Source organism: Onychomys torridus, chromosome 18, assembly GCF_903995425.1.
Source record: "Onychomys torridus chromosome 18, mOncTor1.1, whole genome shotgun sequence".
NCBI lineage: Eukaryota > Metazoa > Chordata > Mammalia > Rodentia > Cricetidae > Onychomys > Onychomys torridus.
In genome coordinates, this window is record NC_050460.1 from 32,428,724 (window position 1) to 32,444,218 (window position 15,495).

The following is a 15,495-nucleotide window of genomic DNA, read 5'->3' on the forward strand; positions in this document are numbered from 1 at the left end:
AATGGGCTGACAATTTGAAAATTACGAAATTGAAAGCCACCAAAAGCCAAAACTTTCTCTCATCCTGATAAAGGAGTTAACGGATGAGGGCAAAGGTGGTCACCAAGGAGACAGCATGAGATGCACACTTGTTCCTATGATAGGAGCTCTCAAGGATGTTCCCAGTTGTCTTTAAGGACAAGGTTCACTCCTGGACTCACCATCTTTTAAAAACGGGAATGCTAGCATTGGGGATTTAGCTCGGTGGCTTAGTGCTTGCCTGGCAACATGAGGGTTTGGGCCTCAGCTCTGAAAAAAAAAAAATTCACAGTAGGGTTTAAAAATGTGGGCTCTCGATGGCCTTAGCTTCAATGTGCCTCAGTTTCCCCATCTGCAAAGCAGAAATAAGTACTCACCCCAAGGACCCAAGAGAGGGTTGTCAATAATGCATCTAACACACTCCACCAGGCAGTGCCCAGCCTTCTCAGGAGAGGGTGATTCTCCAAGGTTCTCCCCCTCTTGTTGCCACTCCAGACTTCTGGATCGTTACCGAGCCTCGGCTGTCCTCCTGCTCTTCTCGTGTAGTGGAAGACTATCTCCCAATCTCCACACAGAGGGTGGCAGTAGAGGCTGTGGTCATCCCACCTACTGAATTCTCCTACGGCCCTAAAAACCTACAGCCTGCAGCTAGCCACACCCTGAAACACAGAGAACAGTAATCTCTGCTTAATCTACACTGAACGCCTCTCTCTAACCTCCAAAGGGTTCCTCGGAAATGCTCTGCTGGTCGGAGAAATTACGGTTTAGGGTAAGCAAGGACAAACTGATTTGTCTCCAGTTAAAACTATCAATGCCGAAGCTTTAGCGTTCTTGTGTAGACACAGTCATTGTGGAATTCGGGTTTTATGTTCTCTAAGAGAATGTCATTAATAAATCAATTCGGCTGGGGGAAAAAAAAAACCTGTCCCAAGACTTTTTCAACAGAGGCAGAGGCAATAAAATTGTAGCACTAATGGCTAGAAAAATAATTTTCATGAGGATAGAAAATAGACTAAAAGTGGCAACCCTTGGGACACATAAAATCAAATTACAATACAATATATTGTGATGCCGGGTTGATTTTGAGTCTGGCTGAACTAACTCCCATGGAGACTGACTTGCAGAGAACAAATTGGAACTGTTTTTAAAGCAACAACTATATAGAAACTCTGAGATCCCAAATTGGTGTTCCAGCCTGATTTCACCACATTCTGCATTCCTGGCCACTGTCCCAGTGATCCAGTTATCAATAGGAAGATACAGGATGGAAGTGTAAAATGCTATAAAGGATTGACTGTGTCCTGGCTAGATTTCTTTATTTATTATTTTATTTTTTGTCAACTTGACACAAGCCACCTCATTAGACAGCACATCAAGTCTGTAAGGGCATTTTCTTGGTTAATGACTGACATGGGAAGTTCAGCCACTTCTAGCAGTGCCATCCCTGGGCAGGCGGTTCTGCGTTGTATAAGAAAGTAGACTGAACAAGTCATGGGCAGCAAGCTGGTAAGCAGCATTCCCCCATGGCTTCTGTTTCAGTTTCTGCTCCAAGTTCCAGCCTCGGCTTCCTGAGCGGACCGTGACCTGGGATGTGTTAGCCAAAATAAACTCTTTGCTCACCAAGTTGCTTTTGGTCATGGTGTTTCTCACAGCCACGGAAAGCAAACTAAGACAGACAGCCTTTAAAATTTTTATATTCTTACAATGTTGTGATACATAGAGCAAATGAGAAAACAAACAAACAAACAAAAAAAACCCTACATATTCTTCTTTCTCCCTAAAAAGCACACTAATGCTCTGTTAGAACAATGAAAACAAACAGGCCAACCCCCCAAAATTCAAACACCCAACCCAGCCAGGATTTTCAGTGAGGTGTGAAGGGGGATTCAATACACCGCCTTTGACTTATTTACAGGAGGATGTTCCCCGGGAGCAGAAATAACATTTATACACAAAGCCGAAGCATGATTGAAATCTTTTATTAAACAGGCAATGCATTGTGCAATGGTTCAAGACACAGGATGCCTAGTGGAAAAGTTTAAAAATTATTTTTGGAAACAGTCTATGAGTTGACAAACCCTGCAATGTCCCGTCTCCCCCTGCTCAAGGGTGGATAGCTTCAGGAAACCAGACTGTTAACATAGCTGCTCTTGTAAACGGCATCCCTGCTTTCCCATAAACATCATGCCTATTAGTAAACACAAAAGACGACAACGATGGTCCACGGCAAGACAGTGGCCAGAGGCACTGGCTGATGACAAGGGACAGCCCAGACCTGGGACTCACAAGAAGTTCCTGTTCTGTTCTTAAAGGACACCCAACATTCACCTCTCTTCACTTCCATTCGCTGGCTATTGGGGCCTCTTTAGAAAGTGAATGCTGAAGGCCCACACTGGTACCTCAGTACAGCAAGGAACTTCTACAGGGTTCCTCCTGCTGCAGCCCCTCTGGCTCAGGACTGAGGCTCTCTTGTCTTCTTTGATCCACCTGGTTCCTCTCTCTTCCCCGAGGACATCATAATTCGATGACAAAAATCAATCTGAAGTTTCACAGTCCGTTTGCCATGATTTATTGGCAGTTTAAAACTAAGTGGCCCGTCAATGCAGTGGACATCCTTCATCAGCAGGCTGCCAATCTATTTTATGATTTGGGGCATGTCGCTCCAAGCTTGGGATTTCTTCCTGGCGAGTTCCATCCAGGATGGCTGATCTGTGCTCGCATAACTGGCTCTCTTCAGCTGATGCAACTCCTTCTCTGTCATCGCTGCAGCCTGAGCTGCTGAAAAGAAGAGACAAGAGTGTGGATTTTCCCTAAGTCCCTTGAACAGCTTTAAATATACATTACAGTCTCCACTGTGTTTCAGAACACACAATCCGTTAGTACGGAAATGTGTGAAGATTTAAGCATCGGGGATGGAGTGTAGCCGATTGCAAAAGCTGAGGAGCAGGCTTGGATGGTTCTGGAGGCCAAGTGAGTTGAGAAGGTTCAGGGTCTAACCACAAGAGCCCTAGAGGTAGGCTGCACATTGGAACAAGCCTAATACTTTCACAACCACACACTTAAAAGACAGCTTGGAAAGTTAGATTCTTGTGTCTTCAACTACAGTGCAAAACAAATAAAATTTAGAAACTACTGGGGTGTCGTTCCGTGACCGAGCATATGATCAGTATGCAGGAGACCCTGGGCTCATTGCCCAGCAGCATTAAAGGCAAAAACTGACACATGCTACCGGAGTGAGCTCAGAATCACATTCAAAAACAGCAGAGAAAAGGGCTCATGTTTTATGATTTCATGTTCCCCAAAAGGCAAATCTTATAGAGACATAAGGTAGGCTAGTGTTTACCTACAACCAGGGAAGGGAATGTGACAAATGGGGATGAGTTTCTTTCCAGTGGGAGGGGAGCGTTCTATTCTTAGGTTGCCACAGGGCGGCAGGACTCTACAAATATACATAGTCTTATTGTAAGACACATCCACTGAAATGTACATTTAAAACGGGTGAATTTTAAGATGTATAAACTTCATCTCAATAAAAGCTCCATTAAAAAAAACCAAAACAAAAACAAAACAAAAAACAGCTCGACATGGTAAAACGATCCAACAAAACACACTCCAGCTGCAGGAAGAATTTGGTTATAATGATAGCAAAGTGTTTGGAAATGCATGCCAATCTCATCATACCCAAGTTCTGGTGGGACAGTGAGATTCCTCTCTGTAGTCCCTCCTTGAGGCTCAACTTTGACCCCTGCCTCTGAGTCACAGGAGGCTTTGCAGGGGTCATCAGGAAAGATTTGCTTCGGACAAAGTCACCCTGCTTCACAGGCTCCTATGGAGACACAAGAAAGACACACACGCTGCCCAACTATACAGACTCTGAGGGGCAAACACCCAAAGTGACTTAGCTACAAGATGTCTCTCTCAAGATGAATCATGCTGCTGGCACTTTCTGGAAAGGGCCCCATGCACCAGCTCGCCGATGCTACCCATCAAAATGCCAGAGCTCTGACTTGTACCAGCCCCTTCCAGCCCACATGCTCACAGTGGCTCCTTCCTTGTACCTACAACATCGCCTCAGCCCCAGATGGTGGACAGCAAGGATTCTATGCGAAAGCCAAACGAATGTGGTTTGGAAATAGTGTTGTGGCTTTCTGACACATGGTGAAATGGTACAGGCCGAAACGGGCTAACATTTCCTTTTTTAACTTCCTTTCCCCCTGAACTACATAGAGGTCTGCAGCAGTGGCTACAACTAAGGATTGCATTAGCAGGTAGGGAAACGGGTCCTACTGCAGTGCAGGCTCCCTTTCCCATACAGCAGAACCCCATTTATCCTGCTGCTTAGTGAAGGGATGCAAAAGCCGAGTCACGCCTGCTTCCGAGCACAGTTGCTTGGGTTGGTGAATTCAGTTTTCAGCTGAATGCACAATGCAACCCTGGGTTTCAGCTGTGCAGCCCCAGGTGAGGAATAAGGGAACCCAGTAGGCGGCAGCAGCAACAGGGGTCATTTATCACTGCACAATGAGCTGAGATGGATCTGGAGACAGTGTCACCGTGTGTCTAAGGGGAGACGTCGTTTTAACTGTCTTCAATTTTTCCAGAGGCTGAGCTGCGTTGCCTAGGAGGCCAGAGCACAGCGCTGTCTCCACTGTCTTCATAACAGCCCACACAGGCAAAGAACAGGCAGATTGCTGCTCTATGGGGCTAGTAGCTGACATACCGACTTGGTCTCACTGGTACTCAAGCGTGTGTCAGCAGTCACCATAGACATGGGCTCTGTGATGTTCACGCAGGATCTCTGCCATCACCGCAGTGCCTGCCCACCCCCCGCCCCCTGCCGAGACCTCCTCCTGAACTCCACAGAAACAGTGTTTGCTCTCAGCACCTGGGTTTGCTTTCCAGTTTCTGTCTTCAGAATCCGTGACCCAGACTTGTCTTCCTGGTTGACAGGCAGGTCTGGGGCTCCTCTTCGCTTCTGCCGGGCCATGGTGATCCAGGGTGGGGTGGGTTGCCCACCAGCCCCAGGACCTGTAGCAGCAGGAGGCTGAGCCTTTTCTGTGATAAAGGCAGTAAGGGAGCAAGGTTAGGTAGACAGTCTCACCCCCAACTTGTCTCCCACACAAGGAGTACTGCATTGCCTTGGCTCAGGGGGAAAGGGGAGGTGGAGTTGAGGGTGGAGTCTAGGAGAAACCCCACTTTCCCTTACCCCCGAGCCAAAGCCTCTCTGATGACACTATTTCTCTTCGGCAGACTTTCATTTTTCTAAAGATGCATTAAAGAGCTGCATCTAAGCCACCAAAAAAATTATATGTAGCTGCCACCTCAACATGCATTTTAAAGCGATTTCTACCAGAGCACTCTGTCTAGAAGGAGCTAAAATGTGTGCACAGGTAAGCTGTCTTCGACAGTCTTCCTTTGGGACCGGCATCCTAACAACATTCATTTGCGGGATGTGCTGCCATGTCTAAAATCATTTCAGGCTTCATTCCTTACCCAGAGGCCCGGTAACACCTGGCACAGGAAATGCTAGGTGCTGCATGTTTAACAGACTCTGTTTCTCTTCTGCTTTCCACAAAGTCCTTAGAGGCTCACTGGGATTTTCTTTTTCCTTAAAGGGTTTTCTTTGCTCTCTCCTAGTGTTTCTTTACCCTTAGTGATCAGGGGTTCCCTATGAACTCTCTTCTCAAGTGTCCCCTCCCCCCCTGCCCAGCCCTATCCCACTGTGCACTTGGAAAAAGATGAAAATTTCTCTCTGGGTTTGAGCTTACTTCTCTCAGTTGACAACATATTCGGAACAGTTCTGATTAAGACTAAATTCACAACCAGAAGAACTTGCCATTCCAGTTTTAGATCAGAGGGCAGAGAAGTAACTTGTTGAGGGCCAGGGCAGCCTCAGCAGGCCTAGTGTGTTCCTGGTCTCCCTGCACTCCAGGCACCTCTTAGCCCAAAGGCACAAGTTCTGGCAAAATCTTTATGCCATACGCACTTGAGTGCTTTCATTTGAGCTAAAAGATTTTTGGGTTTTGATCTAAACTTTTTAAACTGAGCACGAAGGGGGCTGGGCAGATAAGCAGTTAAGAACACTGGCTGCTCTTCCAGAGGACCCACAGGTGACTTACAACCCATCTGTAACTCCAATTCCAGGGGTTATGGCACCCTCTTTGGCCTCTGCAGGCATACACATGGTGCATAGATAAACATGCATGCAAAACACTTGTACACATAAAGCAAATAAATAAATGAAAGAAATGAACAGAAAAGTTATATGGAACAGCATGGAAGGTGAAGTGGTATAAGAGGAGACCACTGGGGAAAGCTGGGACTCTGGGGCTGGATCAAGGACAGGGTCTAGTGAACTAGACAGACCCAAGGTCGACACCTCAGGGGGACTGTGACAATTCATATTTTCTTCCCCAGTCTTTGCATGGAAACTGTGGCCTTGCACACAAAGCAACGACATTAAGCTTGGTGGGAAGCAATTTTTCCTTTCTCTGTATCAGGGTGTGCTGACAGAATTCTATTCCAAGCACAGCTGCCCATCTGTAGGGTGGCAATGTTTCCAACTGTACGGTTGTGTGCCCATGTACCTACGTTCACATGCCGACCCTCAGGAGTCGGTGAACCCTGCGGCGGCACCTGGCTGTACCAGGATGAGACAGGTGACCTACTCCGGGCAGCTCCACTAAGCACTGACCTGGGCAAGAGGCCAAGGTCTCTCAGGAGCCATTTCTCTCCCTTCTTGAGTCCTAGATTTCCCCCAACTTGGGCACTTCCCACAATGCCGAGCCTCAGAAATGTTGTGTCTCTGTCCCAAGTACGTCTGGGCAGAGCTGGGTGATAGCCATTCTGCTCTGTGACACAGGTTTGAGTGACCTCCATGACCTCTGCACTCTGCACTTGACAGCCACATTGGCTGGGTCTGTGCTCTACCTGGGCTGGGGAGGGCGAGAGAGGGGAATGAAGACACGGGCCATAGACAGCATACAGAAGCCATCAGGGGCCAAAGAGATTGTAAGTGACAGCTTCAAGCATGACCTCTCAGGGTCAAGGTTGCACCATCAAATCCCTTCTGGGATTAAATCTGTTCAAAAGGTCAGTCCCAAGAAAACATAGATGTGTTATCAGTTCAAATAAAACCAGAGGCAAACACTCTTTTGTTTATCTTTCTGCCAAAATAGACAGGCCTTAATTTCCTGGGGATTTGGTTCAAGGCCTCTGATACCTCAGCTCCTTTCCCCTGAATGACAAGGGCTTTAGGTTGTCAAGTGGGTCTGCAGCCAACACCCCCAGAGCTGAGCATTTCTTTGACTGAGGACCAGAAACCGCATGTTGGAATTTGTGCGATCCCTTTGCTGGGGGTCTGGGAGAGGCTGACTCCCCACGCCCAGCTGCCAGGGAAAGGGGCAATATAATCTGCCTTAGAACAAACCCAGACCAACACTTCCAGATGCCGAAGTGCTGCAGTGTGGGGAGCTGGAGGGCCCCACGGCTCATCCCAGACAACCTGAATGCAAGAGAGAACAATTTCTGAACGGAGGAGATTATCATCCTGTGATTTAAGGACAGGATTCCATCAAAGAAGCAGCTGATAAACTGGTTCTTTTTTCAAAATTCCTTCCTCCTCATTTACATGCTCTCTTCCCTCAAGATCTATTTGGGAAAAGGTGTGTAAAGCACTAGTTCTCAAGATAGCCTGTCCTGGGGCTGGGTGGAAGGCCTCAGAAGAGCAATGCGCTTCTGGGCAGACAAACCTCCCTTAAAGTGGGTGTAAATGCGGATGTAAAAATTCTGCAAGACAACCTGCTAGCTACACCTCCCAGATTCAAAGAGGTTCAGTGACGTCATCCTCCCCCTCCCCCAGACCCCAGCACAGCGCCAGCCAGCAGCTCTCCTTTCCAGCTGGTGCTGAAGAGCACCGGCTGCTACCATTGGTACTTTGTTGTTGCTGATGAATGAATGAATGAATGAATAAAAAAATAAATAAATAAATGTAAACAAGCATTTTATTGATTTCTGTCTCCTAATCTCTTTTGAAAAATGGGGAAACCAAGGCAGCAGGCTTATGGACCCAGTGTCTCCTAACATTGTAGCTGAGCTATCTGTTACTTAGAAGAGCTACAAAAAGCGGCTTCCTGAATCTTGGGTTTACACAGGGACACTTTGCTCAGCCTGGAAGGAGGGGACTGGACCTGCCTCACCAGGTTTAAATGAATCCTCAGGGGAGTATTGGCCCTGGAGGAGATGGGAATGGAGGGGAGGGGATGGTGGGAAGGTGGGGGTGGGAGTGGAGAGAACAGGGGAACCCATGGCTGATGTGTAAAATTAAAACACAAATATAATAAATTTAAAAAAAAAAAAAAAAAAAGCGGCTTCCCCAAGTCTTAACTGATAGGAAATCACAACATGCCCACACGGTTGGGCTTGCCCGGCGGACCGCCTAGTTATTTCCGGTTCAAAATAGCCATTTCCAGGTCAGAACATCTCACGCGGCTAGGACTCCATGGCTTTACATGGTTGCGTAAAGCACGCGCAGCCATGTAATCTACACACATCATGCGTGGAGTAGCCACATGCAGTCCTGTAGGCATGCGCGGCCCACTCTTTAAAAAGCCGGCGCCATGTTGCACAGGTCTCTCTCCTCTCTCTCCTCTTCTCTCCTCTCCTCACTCACGTGTGTGCTTCCCACAGGCCTGTCACGTCTCTTCCTAGCCTATATTAATAAACAGCTCTTCTGTGGATTTGTCGTGTTCCTCGTGGGTAAGAGCGCCGCTAAATAACTAACACTAACCACTGACCCATCCCTGGGACGTCTGATCTAGAGATGGCAAAAACTGTCCCTCACTTTGATTCACTCCTTTTTCTTGGTTTTGGTGCCTATTAAAATTCAGGTGTAAGGTACTGTTTTTTGTTGTTTGTTTGTGTTTTGTTTTTCCAGAAAGAATCCTTGAAGTGACCAGCTGAGGGGCTGGGGGTGAAACTCGAATGGTGGGCCACACCCCATGTGACACCCGGCAGGAAGCTGAGCCTGGAAGCTTACAGCTGTCGAGAACACAGCTGTGGACAGGAAGCCATGAGCTGGAGTGCGTGAACTCCAGGGACTTCCTGCCTCTCTGGCTGAGAAAATGAGGCAGATGTTCTGCTCCCAGGAAACTTGAAACAGGATGTTATCTTACTTCTTAAAAACTTGGTGTATGCTCTCCTCCTTGAAGCAACAATCTGTGTGTATGTATGTGAGTGTGTGCCTGAGTGTGTGTGTGTGTGTGTGTGTGTGTGTGTACAAGTTAACGTGCATGTATGCACAGAAAGGCCAGAGGTTGACATCAAGTGTCTTCCTAAATCTCTATGCACCTAAATTTTTGAAATACAGTCACTCACCTAACCTGAAGCTCACTGATACACTGGACTGACTGGCCAGTAAGCCCCAGAGTCCTCCAAACCCCCAGTGCTGGGATAATAGGCAAATGGGTGTTGGGGATTCAGTTCAAGTCCCCATGCTTGTGAGGCAAATACTTTAACCAACTGAAGTCATCTTCCCAGGTCCTAAACTGCCATTGTAAAAATGTATATCCCCAGCTCATTCCCAGGTTTTAAAACTGTCTCCAGCAAGAAGAGTCCTGAGAGTCTAAGACCTCTGATCTAAACCACGTCTCTCAAGTGGTTGAAGCCAGAAGAGGGGACAGAGTCTTCGTACCTCCCGCTCAGTCCTGTCTGCTGGCTTTTTAGGTCCCCAGCTACAGTCCTGATCTACATGATGGGCATGGGACTACAGACAGATGCTAAGGGGACCTCTAGGGCAGACATGGACCTTGTGTCCTGGGAATATACAGGATCTTGTGTTTGCTTCAGGATTTACATTGGGTTTCCTGTATGAAGGACTTCAGCTCTGTGCTGTGGGACATCACAAATGCTGTGAATATGTGCTGCTATGATTGGTTAATAAAGAAGCTGCTCTGGCCTATGATGAGTCAGGATAGATCCAGGCAAGAAATCTAAGAGAGGGACAGGAAGAAGAAAGGCAGAGGCAGAGAGAGATGCCATCCCGCTGCCCGCTGCCCAGGGAACAGCATGTAATGGCACACAGGTAAAGCCATGAAATACGTGGCAACTTATAGATTAATAGAAATGGGCTGAGTTTAGTTATAAGAGCAAGAAGCTTGAGCCATAGGCCATGGCCATACAGTTTGTAATTAATATAAGCCTCTGAGTGATTATTTTAGAAGCGGCTATGGGACCACCAGGCCAGGCAAGGGGCAGGACTGAAGGAACTCAGGACCCGAGAAACTTCCGACTACAGATCTGCTCTTAAAGCATTCACTGATCTGTTGTTTGTCCTGGTTCACAGACCACTCCTGGTCAGCATACACTCGTGGTCTTTGGTGGCTTTCCATCAGTTCTGTCCAGTGGCCACTGGGCAATCTTATGATAGAACTCAGGCTTAAGGTGTCTGCTGCAGGCTTTATCTTAAACTTCTGAGCATTTTGAAGTGGGCCAGGGTTTTCCCTAAAGCAAGCTCCCATATAGCATAAAGTTGTATACTAGCTCCAACTCTGAATGAAACTACCACCCCTTCCTTTCTCATTCAACAGATAATCGATGCTCATGGCTTACTGACTCCCCATTTGAGGATGCTCTCCTTGCCAACATGCATTCCCAACCCCAGATCAGGCGCTTGTACAGTTACCTGGAGACATGTACTCAGCAGGAGAAAAATCTAAGTTCCTTGGTGTGCATATTCCCCAATGAGATGCAATACGAGGATATTCTGCCTTCTGTTTTCAACTCCTGCACTGTCCATGTGTCTTTATTTAGTGCCATGTGTTTGGGTTTTTTCTTGATGTTTTCAGTGTTTTATTTTTATACAGGCTCTCACTGTAGCTTGGGCTGGCCTGGAACTCACTCTGTAGACCAGGCTGGCCTCAAACGCACAGAGATCCACCTCTGCCTCTCAAGTGTGGGGTTAAAGGCGTAGAGCACCACACCTAGCTGTTCTCGGTGTTTAAAATCACACCAAGAGCAGCGCTGAAGTGCTGTTCAGAGTTCCGAAGTGCAAGATGGTTACACTGTGCCTTGCCATATCGCATAGGAGAGTATGTGATAGAAAGGTCCTTCAGTCATGAGTTACAGTGCTGTTAGCTGGGAGCTCAACACTAACAGATCGAGGATACATATTAAATAAGATGTCTTTGGACAGAAACACACAGAGACTGTGACAAGATTATGTACCGACAGGCTGATTCTGAGACCAGACACTCACAGGAACCTTACCTTGTATTTTCTCTACCTGAAATTCACTGCTCTGTCCAAATATCATGTATGGATTTTTTTTCTATGCCTATATTCTTCTTCGATAAACAGTGAGTGCAAAGGAGAGGACTGGAGGGATGGCTCAGGATGTAATCTGCCTACTGTGCAAGCATGAGGACCTGAGTTCAGAACCCTAGTGCCAACATAAAATGCCAGACATGGGGGCATGCACTTATAATCCTAGTGCTGGGCGGGCAGAGAGAGGATGACCCCTGCATCTTAGACCAGTCTTGCCCAATTGGTCAGGTCCCGGTTCTGTGAGAGACCCACTCTCAAAAAATAAGGTGGAGGAAGACACCCCATATCTACTTCTGGCCTCCACATGCAAACATGTGTACACATACAGGTACACAACACAAACACATGCATATGACACATAAACACACAAAAGTAAATACAAACCATAAGATCACCAGGACTCACTAGGTGCTAGACACTGGCCAGGAAGAGGAGTCTAGCTTCCCGCCCACACAGAGAGACAGGGCAGGCCTTTGCCTCAGAGCTATTTCCACAATGCCATGAGGAAGGGCATCAAGGGATATTGGAGGAAGTTCTCTCCCTCGCTGGCATCTCCTTCCCATTCTACACACACACACACACACACACACACACACACACACACACACACACACACACACACCGTGAGCCTCCAAGGCATCCTGGGACCTAGCTCAATTTGCCTTTTGATGGCTGTCCCACTCCCAGCTCTCCCTACCTTATCTGAAATCTCTTTCCCAGCCGCCAGCAAGGCCACGAGGACCACACTGTCCTTACCCTGTCGGGTCAGGAGGCTCCTTGCTTGACTCGGCTTCCTCAGCCCCAGGCTTCTTGTGGTTTTAATTTCCACCCACAACCCAGAAACTCACCTCTGCCTGACCTACACAGCTTCTCTCTCATTCTTCAAAACCACAAGATGGGAAGGGAAATTTAAAAAAGCCTGTCAGGCTAGTAAGATGGACCTGACTTGACCCCCTCCTCCCCCCACTCCACCTGCCAGGACCTAGATGCTGGAAAGAAAGAACCATATCCCAAAAGTTGGCCTCTGACCTCTACCCATGCACCATGAGACAACTGCCTGTACGTATATGCACACACATTAAATAACTAAAATGTAATGATTTCTAAAATGTCCCTCTAAATGGGTCCTATTCCGGGATAGGGAGAGCTGGTGGGGATCCAGCTAATTCTTCCCTCTTTGTGTCACAGTAGACCTCTAAGGGTACTTCACACCTCCTCATCCACACAGGGCACACGGCCAAGCTGCAGGACACAGAAGGAATTCCTATTCTCACAACCAAGGGCCCAGTTTCTGGTTTATTTGTTCTAGTTTGGGGTGTTTCAAAGCTCTCCTGCCCAGAGGTAAAACTGTGTTGAGAAGGCGTTCACAAAATACCAAGTGATTCACATCTGAGTAAGATATGTGGAGTGAGGCCAGGAGTCTGGCCATCCATGTGCAGGCACATTTACTGGGGGCACTGGAAGGCAGAGATGATTGGTCAGGTTCTTTTCCTCCTTCAGGAAGAGCTAGCTGCTCCGTGCTTGGCCAGGCAAGGTGAGCAGACAGCCCAGACTGGCCCAGCCCAACAGCTACACCTCACACTGGAGCCCCTGGGGGAGCCAAGGTAAGTTGTTAGTGAGGGGATTAGCCCCAAAGAACTTTGTGTTTCTCAACTGCCACCAACTGTGCAACTAAAATTAGTCTCTTGGCCAAAAGCCAGGACCCAAGCCCAGCTCTCAGGCCAGCGCCTGCAGGTCTCTGTCACCTACCTCAGATGGAACTGGGATCTTGCAAGAACACAGGATGTGGGGACAATTACTTGAAAATAGTTATGAGCTGCAGCAGAACCGTGAGAAGAAGAAATTATTGTATTGTATGACACCTTCTCCATACAACGGGAAAGATGCATACATGCCTTCCAAGAGATTCCTTGCCTTGTCCTTGCTGAGACTAAGAACAGCTGGAACTCCATGAGAACTACCTCCAGTAGTCATGAAGGAATAAATAGTCACTTGCAGGGATGGCCCTTCCTGGCAGAGTGAAGATCTCCCTTCTATTACACAGCAGGGGGCCCTCCCTCACCAAGCACTAGCAGGTGGGTAAGGTCTCCCCACCAAAGAGACGGTAAGAACTGAGCTCACTCGACTTGGCTTTCCAGAGCAGCGCTGTTAGCCTTCTGTAATGACAGCAAAGCACCTGACAGAACCGACTTAAACAGAGGAAGTGTTTATTCTGGCTTCACACTGTCAGGGTTTCAGTCCACTTGACCTTGCTGCTTTTTGGTTCTCGGTGGCAAACAAAAGCCGTGATGGTAGAACCTGTGGTAGAGGAGGCCTGTTCCCCTCAGGGGAACCAGGAAGCAAAACAGGGGCCGGAAGGGCCGTGGTCCGAATATTCACTTCAAAGTTTCACCACCAATGACCTAATCTCCTTCCTCTAGGCCTGCCTGCCAAAGGTTCCTCCGCCTCCCCAAAAGGCTTACAAGCTGGGACCACGTCTTCAACACATGACAACACATGGGCCTTTGAGGGATATTCAAGATCCAAAGGCTAGCAGGTATAGTGCTCCTAAGGACCTACATGACCGTCCTCAGGATCTCTTTCCCAGACCCTGAGGTTCACAGAGTAAAGTGACTTCCCAGGATCACTTTCCCAGGATGGTTGGTTTGAAATGCCAACAGGTCATGACAGAATCATCTGAGGTATGTGCCTCAGTGGAAGAACTGTCTACATCGGGTTGGCCTGTGGGCACTCTGTGTGGGATTGTCTTGCTTGCCTTAAAGGATGTGGGAAGACCCACCCCAAATGTGGGTAGCACCTTCTGCTAGCAGAAGAAAGAGGAGCATTACTCCATTTACTCACTGGTTTTAGAAACCACTCCTTTTTTCTGGGCTTCCAACATGGACTGAGGACAAGTGCCTTTCTAGGAACCTTATAGGCCTTCAGATTGGTGCCACTGAGATACCCAGCCTCGTAGACAAACCAACTATTGGTTCGTGGCCTCTCTGGTGTGAGGCAGCCATTGCTAGATTAGCTAACTGTTGACGCACCTAGCCTCAAGGTTTTGGCCTTCCAAGTGTGCTACTGCTAGGTGGACTGTTCTGAAGGTATCGTGTAAACCAACTTAGCAAACCCTTTATTCCTCTAGGGAACCCTAATAGCTATGGCCACTGTGTAACAAAGCTGAGATGTGGACACAGCCATTCCGACTTCTGATCTTTACTTAGAGAGCCACACGCACCCCATATTCAGGGAGATGGTCCCATAAATTTCTAACACACCCACTTCCTTCCCATTGAACTTTCACTCCGAGTGACTAAGATACAGTTACTCCACCTGGGCTTTGGATTGTCTTTGAAGCTGGTAATTCTATGCCATGGAGGGGCTGTGCACTGGAGAATGTTCTCCATTTTCCACCCCTCACCTCACCCATTTTTTTACTTTTGACAGTCAAATCCATCTCTAAAGATGGCCAAACACGCACGGGAAGACAAAACTGCCCTAGGCTGAAATCAGAACACAGTCCCTGAACTGAGTCAAGTTGAGTTTCCTGTTCCCTGAAGGCAAGGTGTCTGAGCTGGGGCCAGGTGCCTTTCTCAATGGCTGCAGGTCCAGAAGGAGTGGGAGAATAACAAATAAGAGAGTTATTTGTTGACTGATGCCTGCTCCTATCATACTGGGCTTGTCCTATGCTTGACAGACGTCCAGAAGGACTCTGGAAAATTCCTGTCAACTTTTAGGCCTCTTTGGTTTCAGCTGCTCCCCAGAGCTCTTTTGTCCTCTTGGTAGCTCATCCAAGAGGGCTTTGAGGACACAGCAAGGTCGCAGGGAAGTCTTATCTGCCAAACGTCTCTGAGCAGCTGGAATTGGACACCTTTCCTCCCAAGTGCTCAACTACAGGGAGCACACGCCCAGCTTCCCGTTTCGTTGTATCTCCTAGGAGACTCAAGAGTATGGGAGGGGTCCATTCCTGTCCCAGTCTCTGCACTGGGGATCACAGAGCTGTGGCTGTGCTTGTCATAGAAGTCCTACAAGGTCCCACAATCCCTACTTCTCAGGGTAGATTGGTAAGTGGGTCCTGAACTGCTCGGCTCTGTCTGATGTCTCCATCTGTGGACTGGCGCCTGGGTCTGAGCAAGGATGGAGAATCCTCACCATGGTGTGTTCTATGTCTCTGAG

General features: G+C 47.9%; 1 protein-coding gene across 4 annotated transcripts in view; it reads right to left on the reverse strand.

The window, feature by feature from the left end:
* Positions 1-1,981: 1,981 nt before the first annotated feature.
* The window catches only part of Cracdl (CRACD like), a 119,500-nt gene continuing 105,986 nt past the window's right edge, over positions 1,982-15,495 (reverse strand). For 3 of the 4 annotated variants that reach the window (XM_036168157.1, XM_036168159.1, XM_036168158.1), the window contains exons 8-10: positions 4,901-5,070; positions 3,700-3,844; positions 1,982-2,796 (exon numbers count right to left, since the gene is read on the reverse strand). In XM_036168157.1, coding sequence (XP_036024050.1) covers positions 2,654-2,796; positions 3,700-3,844; positions 4,901-5,070 — 458 coding nt within the window. In that variant the 3' untranslated portion in view covers positions 1,982-2,653. The remainder of the gene's footprint in view (positions 2,797-3,699; positions 3,845-4,900; positions 5,071-15,495) is intronic. The other variant, XM_036168160.1, reaches the window with a different exon arrangement.